The 9,466-nt window shown below is 41.1% G+C and overlaps 1 protein-coding gene across 1 annotated transcript; it reads left to right on the top strand.

Annotated features, from left to right (window-relative positions):
• Positions 1 to 17: 17 nt before the first annotated feature.
• Positions 18 to 8,870, top strand: LOC129848999 (zinc finger protein 239-like). The gene has a single exon (XM_055916081.1). It carries the CDS (start codon positions 6,510 to 6,512, stop codon positions 7,302 to 7,304), a length of 795 nt encoding a protein of 264 aa, XP_055772056.1. The 5' UTR covers positions 18 to 6,509; the 3' UTR covers positions 7,305 to 8,870.
• The last annotated feature ends 596 nt before the right edge of the window (positions 8,871 to 9,466 follow it).

The following is a 9,466-nucleotide window of genomic DNA, read 5'->3' as shown; positions in this document are numbered from 1 at the left end:
TCTGGTGGGCACTGAGGTACTGGTGCACTGTCCATCTCTGCTGCTGGGCACTGAGGTACTGGTGCACTGTCCATCTCTGCTGCTGGGCACTGAGGTACTGGTGCACTGTCCATCTCTGCTGCTGGGCATTGAGGTACTGGTGCACTGTCCATCTCTGCTGGTGGGCACTGAGGTACTGGTGCACTGTCCATCTCTGCTGGTGGGCACTGAGGTACTGGTGCACTGTCCATCTCTGCTGGTGGCCACTGAGGTACTGGTGCACTGTCCATCTCTGCTGGTGGCCATAGTTGAGGGCTAAACTGGAGAGAACCTTCACAAGGCCTCCGCCTGATGGTCTATTTTGGAGAGCGTCTGTCACAATGTCTGCATTTTTCTCGCTTATCTAACATTTTCAGCCCCTCGGCATAGTTAGGATTTGCATCGTTGCTGAGGTCAGTGATCAATCTTTCCGTGGGTGAAGGTCCACTGATTAGAGGGGGAATGGGTGGAAACACATCTGATGGATTGCTCGTTTTATGATGATCAGTTATTTCACTTTACGTAATATTTGGGTTTTTGAGTTGGAGGCTGCAAACACGATTTAACTCAGTTTGTAAATGTCAATGAATCATCAAGACTGAGTCAGTAATGCGAGTTGGTTATTACTGAACTTGCCAAAACAGATTTGATTGATTAAATCGGTTTTAATGATAAATCTAACCTGTATAGGCTATTTGGGAATTTTAACTTTAATTCACCTGAAAGAGTTGTTATCGCTAAGTTAACATTGAAAAGTTTAACTATGTCTCATTGGTTAGAAGACATTAGTTTGTGTATTATTCCAATAACCAACCTGGAAAGGTAGTGTAGCAATTTAATGTATGTATTAAATTGAATGAGACAATGATATCCAATCAGTTGAGACTGGTTTGATATCATACAGCGTAACCTGAATTTTTTAAAAGTAATTATTGCCGATTCTTCTCCACCGGAGGTCTCTATTAACACAAGCTAAAATCGCCAAGGTATCAGTGAAGGTGGAATTTCACAATGCTGTTAAAAGGTCTCCTTAAACACCATTGAACTGGTAAAACGGATTTAATCTATTAATCAATTTGAATGATTTGTCAACCCTGTATATGCTAAAGGTATTAGCTTTAATTAACCTGAAATAGTTGTTATATCTAAGTTAATGTGGAAAAGTTTAACCATCTCATTGGTTAGAAGACATTAGTGTGTGTATTATTCCAATAACCAACCTGGAAAGGTAGTGTAGCAATTTAATGTATGTATTAAATTGAATGAGACAATGATATCCAATCAGTTGAGACTGGTTTGATATCCTACAGCGTGACCTGAATTATTTCATGAAAAATGACTGGCGATTCTTCGCCAGAGGTTACTGATAGCGCAAGCTGAGATCTCACATGATTCCCGCCCGGCGCGGGAATTCACTATGAACAAAGGGGAAAACAAAAATGGCTGATCTGGCGCAATGCTTAGCTTTCCTTCCACTTCGCCGCGCAAGGGAAGTTCCCCCCAACAAGGGAACGGGTTTACTAGGTGACGTCTCACGTTCAACCCTTAAACTCTTCACTTTACCAAATGCGAGAGGTAGAAAGATAATGGCTTCGGTCAAACGAATATATCTACTCAAATTTCCGTAATGGCTGGCTCATATGTCCTCTGCTCTAGGAATTGCTTATGACCGAGTCAGATCACTCTTGAAAGTGACCTACTAGTTGGTCCACTAGTATTATTCTCAGAATGTCTACATCGGCTGGTACATATGCCCTAGCACGTAGCATTCAGTAGACCCTCCGACACACTGACATTCGTCAGATGTACCACAGGGGTGGTTCTCTCCCGACCAGTATCTGGGTGAAATGGAACGACACACACACGCTTCTCCCACACCAGTCCTGCCTATAGCTATTAATGGTATATATGTATCTTGCTACACAATTGGTATGGAATTAACCCAAAAGTGCGGCCATAGTTTTATCTTCAATGCCTCCCACGGGGTGCCAATATGTTGTGACGTTGTATTAGTTAATGTGACGACTGCTGCTCATCGAATGATTAACGGTTTATAATTGCGTGATTAAATGAATCAGACAATTATTAACTCATTAACCTGGGCACCATGGGAAAATTAGTTTTATTGAGTTTCTATTTCCCAAATTACCTCAAATAATATCAGAATATCGATTTGACAACAGTCGCTAATTAATCAATTTCCTCTACAGTCTCATTGTGAACGTCGCATAATCCAGGAATCTGCACAAACCCGAGTCCCACCAATGAGTTCGTACCACACCAATTGTAGTTGACTATTTATTTACTAGAAAGCTAAAATGATAATAGAAGATACGCATAAACAAAAACACAGTCTAGGCTGTTGATTAGAACTTAGTACAACGGGCCAACACACTCTGACGCGTGTTCCCCAAAATGGGGATTTAAAAGAGAGAAAAAGAAAAGGTACACGAGAGAAATATCCCTTTGGGTGCATTTGACAGCTATGCTTATTTGAACCCTAACCTTGCCCCGAACTGCCGCACTTATGGGTCAGAATATAATTATGTACTTACGTGTTGAAGGTCTCCGCTGTGGGTCTCTCCGCGTGGGCCGTTTAGGCTTCAAGAAATGACGCACTTCTCGGGTGCAACTCTCTGGTTGTCCTCACGATGTCAGTGTCCTTTTTGCTTAGTGGTCTGATTCCTCACCCTTGTTCTGAAAGTATTCTTCTGAGGACAGCCAGCCCTGTAGCTCAGGGCTCACGGCGTAGGAATGAAAACAGTGTAGATACCACGATTCGATGGGGGGTTGAGACCTGGTGGTCCGGCTTGAATTCACCCGCTTAGATGCAGCTATTCATCCATAGCTTGAGAAGAAAAGGATTCCTTTGTCTTCAACCTCGTGTTGTGTTTTGGGTTCGTTGACTACTCAGACCTTTGCTGCAGCTCGGGTCACTTAGTCTGATATGTTAATTCTTAACTCACATGTCTTATACCCTCGGGTCAGATGTGGGCGTAACGGCCTTTAGGGCAATTCTCTGGGCCTACCAAGTTATGAGGCAAGGTCTAGATTTTACTCAAATCCAATTTTAGACAACTAACTTCACATTTCATCTTTACCAAAACATTCTCTTTGATTTGAACATTTTCCACACAACGTACAATGTATAAACATCAAGCATATACTAGGAAAACTCTTAAAGTTACAATGTTTTCATAATGACGTCGTCCTTTAACCTTTAATAACAAAACAAAAATGACATACATTTTCATATTCCATCTATCGTCATTACAACCATTGTGGCTGACGGAAACCATTGTTCCAAAGTCCATTTATTCCATGTTTAATGTTCTGAGGCCGGTTCTCCATAGTGAGAGGACAAAAGAATTTTGTCTGTTGCCTAAGATTTACAATGGGTGTGAGGGGTCAAAACCCCCCCACATCTTCATACCCCTAGATCTCTCCTAAGTTGGGGGTGAGAGATAATCGGTACGGTCATGACACCTCATACAAGGCAGCATTATCATGAAGAGGTTTCATTCAGGTTTCTCTTTAAATAAACACTGTCTTTGGCAGGAGGAAAACCAAACTTCGAGGAACCAAAGATGTCCAAACCAGCAAGACGACACCTCTGCTCCCAATGTGGAAAGAGTTTTAACCAGTTAGGAAGCCTGAAAGCTCATGAGCGAATACACACAGGGGAGTTGCCTTACCACTGCTCCCAGTGTGGAACTAGGTTTACCAAATTAGGAAGCCTGAAAAGACATGAGAGGATACACACAGGAGCGAAGCCACACCATTGCGCCCAGTGTGGAAAGAGTTTTAACAAGTTAGGAAACATGAAATCTCATGAGCGAATACACACAGGGGAGAAGCCTTACCACTGCTCCCATTGTGGAAAGCGTTTCAGAGAGTCAGGAAAGCTGAACGCTCATAAGCAAATACACACAAGGGAAAAGCCTTACCGCTGCTCCCACTGCGGAAAGCGTTTTAACCATTCAGAAAAGCTGAAAGAACACATGAGACTGCACACAGGGGAGAACCCTTGCAAATGCTCAGACTGTGGGAAGACATATTACTCATCACGGTCACTTAAACGTCATGTGAGAATCCACACGGGAGAATAATTACTTCTCCTCGTGTGTAAATTCATGTTTCACATCACATTGACTTAAAATTCATTAGAGAACATACACAGTGCTCCAATTTATATTGTTGACTGAGAATGTGTTTACTTGTTTTTACCATATTGAATTGTAAAAAGTAGTCTTAAACATATATTTTATGTTTTTACGAGAAAACATGAAGTGAATATGGAGTCTGTCAGTTTGAATATAGAGTAGATCAGATTCCATGTGTTTAAATGGTCCTTTTTTAAACTCTGACTGTGTGTGTGTTTATCTGGGTGTGTCATTCCTCCAGCACTACAGATAGTACAGTGATATTTGGATGTGATGCATTTGCTCCATTGTTTACATTGGGGGGGGAAAACAATTTTATCAATTTTAGAATAATGCTGAAATATAACAACATTTGGAAAAGGTGAAGGGGTCTGAATACTTAACGAATGCACGTGTGTGTATACTGAACCAAAATATAAACAACAATTTCAACGATTTACAGTTCATATAAGTCAGTCATTGTAAATAAATAAATTAGGCACTAATCTATGGACTTTACATGACTGGGCAGGGGCGCAGACATTGGTGGGCCCTGGAGGGCATACGCCCACCCATTTGCGGAGCCAGGCCCAGCCAATCAGAATGAGGTTTTCCCCACAAAAGGGCTTCGTTACAAAGAGAAATACAAGTCGGGTGGCTGGTCTCAGACAATGTGGAGGTCCTTGGCTGGCGGCGTTATATGTGGTCTGTGGTTGTGACACCAGTTTCCTGTTTTCTGGAGCGCGCTTGAGAATGTACCTGGTATTGCCTTCTGAAAAGCTGTCGTTATAGACGACTAATATCTCCGGCTTTGATTTTATTTGATAAATGTGACAATATCATCGTAAAGTATGTTTTTTCAATATAGTTTTATTAGATTATTGAAATTTTTTCGGGACGTTAGGCGTGTTGCTTTGTCTGCGTTTGTTCACGAATGAGAGCTTCGCGCCACTTTGCTAGCTTTCCGTGCTAATTGACTGCAGAGAGGACATTCTAAAACCAAACAACGATTGTTCCCGACAAAGGACCCATTGTACAACATTCTGATGGAAGATCATCAAAAGTAGGACCCATTTTATGATGCTATTTCATATATCTGTCGTACATGTGTACTACTAGTTTGCGCCCAGATTTTGGGCACTCTCTCGCCATAACGTAAGCTGGATGTCGTAATGAAGTTATTTTTAGAATTCTAACACGGCGATTGCATTAAGAACTAGTGTATCTATAATTTCCTATACAACATGTATTTTTTAGTAACGTTTATGAATAGTTATTTGGTCAGAATAGGTGTGTCCTAAAAATATCCGGACTTTCTGGGAAAAAGATGCTACGTTAGCACAATGTATAACCACTGATTTCAGCTCTAAATATGCACATTTTCGAACAAAACATAAGTATGTATAACCTGATGTTATAGGACTGTCATCTGATGAAGCTTGTCGAGGTTAGTCAAAAATTATATATCTTTTGCTGGTTTGTTACGATCGCTAGCTTTTGCTGCTGGTAAATGTCTTGTGTTTCTGGCTATTGTGGTAAGCTAATATAATGCTATATTGTGTTTTCGCTGTAAAACACTTAAAGAATCGGAAATATTGGCTGGATTCACAAGATGTTTGTCTTTAATTTGCTGTACACCATGTATTTTTCATAAATGTTTTATGATGAGTATTTAGGTATTTCAATTTGGTCTCTGAAAAATGTCTGTGCTTTTATATTTGTATTTGGTGGTGAGCTAACATAAATATACGTGGTGTTTTCGCTGTAAAACATTTTAAAAATCGGACATGTTGGCTGGATTCACAAGATGTTTATCTTTCATTAGCTGTATTGGACTTGTTAATGTGTGAAAGTTAAATATTAAAAAAATATTTTTTTTGAATTTCGCGCTCTGCCTTTTCAGTGGAATGTGGGAGGAGTGGCGCTAGAGGAACCCCTGTCCTAGACAGGTTAAGGAAGTGTGTAGGTCGCATTCTGTATCATACAGCTATGAAAGTTATATATTTAGAACAGCTATGAAAGTTATATATTTAGAACCACCTGCTCAATTGGAATCCAGCGACGTCTGTGTCCTAGAACTGTTTAGTTTTTTTGTGTTCGGACTGGTAAAACAGGATGAGTAAAATAAGTAATGTAAACATATCAGTAATTACCAGGAAGCTCTACATTTATTTTAAAATCACACTAAGATTGTTAAAACTGGCCTCAGGTTATTGAGGGATCTGATTAGGATTTGCCCTCATAGCAAGGTTGGTTTATCATGTGGAGGTTTCATTCAGGTCTCTATTTTTTAAAAACACACTGTCTTTGGCAGGAGAAAGACCAGACTCAGAGGAACCAGAGCCAGGGATGTCCAAACCAGCAAGACGACACCAGTGCTCCCACTGTGGAAAGGGATGGAACCGATTATGGGACCTGAAACGACACAAGAGAATACACACAGGGGAGAAGCCTTACCACTGCTCCCAGTGTGGAAAGCGGTTTAACCAGAAAGGTAATCTGAATGAACATGAGAGAATACACAGAGGGGAGAAGCCTTACCACTGCTCCCAGTGTGGAAAGTGTTTTAAACAGTCAGGGGAGCTGAAACGGCATGAGAGAATACACACAGGGGAGAAGCCTTACCAATGCTCCCAGTGTGGAAAGGGATGGAACCGATTATGGGACCTGAAACAACACAAGAGAATACACACAGGGGAGAAGCCTTACCAATGCTCCCAGTGTGGAAAGAGTTTTAACGATTTACGGAACCTGAATCGACACGAGAGAATACACACAGGGGAGAAGCCTTACCACTGCTCCCAGTGTGGAAAGTGTTTTAAACAGCCAGGGGAGCTGAAACGGCATGAGAGAATACACACAGGGGAGAAGCCTTACCACTGCTCCCAGTGTGCAAAGGGTTTTAACAATTTAGGGAACCTGAATCGACACGAGAGAATACACACAGGGGAGAAGCCTTACCACTGCTCCCAGTGTGGAAAGCGGTTTAGCCGGAAAGGTTATCTGAATGAACATGAGAGAATACACAGAGGGGAGAAGCCTTACCACTGCTCCCAGTGTGGAAAGTGTTTCAACCAGCCGGGGGAGCTGAAATGGCATGAGAGAATACACACAGGGGACTTGCTGTCTTATATTGTTGACTGATAATGATTACCTGTTTTTACCATATGAACTTGAATTGTACAAAGTATACTAAAACATATATTTGTATGTTTTTATTAGAAAACATGAATTGAATATGGAGTTTGAATATGGAGTTTGAATATAGAGTTGGTCAGATTCCTTCTGTTTTAAATGGTTCGTTTTTAAACTCTAACACTGTGTGTGTGTTTATCTGTGTGTCATTCCTCCAGCACTGCAGATAATCAAGTGATATTTGGATGTGATGCATTTGTTCCGTTGTTTACATTTGCAATGTTGGCCCACTGATGATTTAATGAAATGAAAATGTTCACAGACTCTGTAATGCAAAATGTTAATTGTATGTGTCCACATATCTGAGTATGTGACTAACCTTGTGAAACTGTCCTATTATAATCTGGTGGATGAATCAGAATTAGTTGGGTAACATAGATAATTAAGATCTCTTATCTGCATAATATGCTGATGTGATATACTTGTTATTAGAATGAATCCGTTCGGACTCTGGTGTTGGCAGTTGCACTTCTTCCCTCAGCTGGGGCTCAGTCACCTGGGGCCCAGAGAGGGGAGAGGTCAGGCTTGTCTTTTACATGTCCCTGGTGCTATGCAGAATATCAGGAAGGGAAGAGGACAGGAGGGAACATTGTCTTCAAATGTGAATGTATCTGTTAAACTATGTGAAGGGATGGTGTGATTTATGGGGAACCACTTACTGGTTTCCACAATGTCTGTGCGCAAGTCACTCCCTCCTTTGGCATTGGGGGGAGGTGTATGGCAGTGTCTGGAACCATTGTATGTCCTCTCTGATGTTGCACTTATCCTGGGATAGTGTATGACCTAGAGGCTCACTCCCCTCAGTGAGCGTGTCCAGGAGTGGGGTCAAGAAGGGGTTTTACTTGAGATGGGGGTATCTAGAGTTGACAATTGAGTTATGCCATTGGATGAGTTGGTGTTTTTGTGCTATGAAGTACCAGGAACGAGATTAGAACCTCGTCTTAGGGACCAAACTGAATGATAAATTATAGCGAATGCTATCTGGCTACGGGAAACTCCTTTCTCATTATAAAGTCTCACTTTGTGAACTGTTCCTAATATCTGTGGTTTGTTATGTCGACTAGGGGGGTGGATCTTTGCTATAAAAGATCTCAGTAGCCATTGTGTTGCCACTCTCAACGGTTCATTAGAAATAGTGAATTGTTGAAAGTCATTGCAAAGATCTTATTATTAAAGATGTAGTTTAAGTATAACTCTGATTGGTGTGTGAAGTTTTTAAGTATAACTCTGATTGGTGTGTGAACTTTGTCTCTCCACATTTGGTAATACAGAAATTAACCACCACAGACTAACCTTGTGAAACTGACCTATTATAATCTCCTGCTCCTGGGAGTATCATCCTGCGTTGCAAACCAGCTGCACCTGCATCCTTGTATGAATAGAGTCCCTCCCAGGAACAGGAAACTATAAAGAAATGTGCTCATCACCCAATGCTTCAGGAATTCAAACTGTCTACACTGCGCTGTGTAACTCTGTTATTCTCTCTGAGCTCAGAAATAAAGAATCTTGGTTTGACTTGGACTCCAGCAGATCCTTATTTTATAATATCCACCACAACTCTCCCACAGATTGCTGTTTATCATTGTCTCAATGAAGAGTTCTTTGTTTGACTTTCCTGGGGTCAAACTGTTGCGTGAAATAGAAAATGTCCTCTTGTCCCGTGCACTGTAGTCAGCAGCTCACATATACAGTGATGGTAGGCTACATACACAATGAGATTATTATGGATGAGAGCAAAATTATTTGTCAATTGGCAACCAAGCATCAATCATCATGTCACCAGAATAAGACCATCCAAATGTATTGGAAAGGAGCATCAAGCTCATCACATGCAGTTTCACCACCCTGTGAAGTTCTTTACTTATTTCATCTGTAGCCTAATAAACTGCATGTGTTCCCAGGTCGTAGAGGGAGGACCACACACCATATCATCACGTGACTCCAAGTTAACTAAGATGTAATGGTTAGTATATAAATATTTGCTCATAAAGGTGTTTCCACCTCCATTTCTCGTTTATACATTTTTACTGACACAAAAAGACCCCACGATGTCAAACGAACTAACATCTGTCTGCATTTATAAAAGTGTACAGGCATATCCTGTTTCCATC

Source organism: Salvelinus fontinalis, unplaced genomic scaffold (assembly GCF_029448725.1).
Source record: "Salvelinus fontinalis isolate EN_2023a unplaced genomic scaffold, ASM2944872v1 scaffold_1328, whole genome shotgun sequence".
Classification (NCBI taxonomy): domain Eukaryota; kingdom Metazoa; phylum Chordata; class Actinopteri; order Salmoniformes; family Salmonidae; genus Salvelinus; species Salvelinus fontinalis.
This window is presented reverse-complemented; position numbering and strand designations above follow the sequence as displayed.

What these genes read in the sequence shown, in the direction of transcription:
- LOC129848999 (XM_055916081.1), top strand. Translation starts at nt 6,510, where the DNA reads ATGTCCAAACCAGCAAGACGACACCAGTGCTCCCACTGTGGAAAGGGA.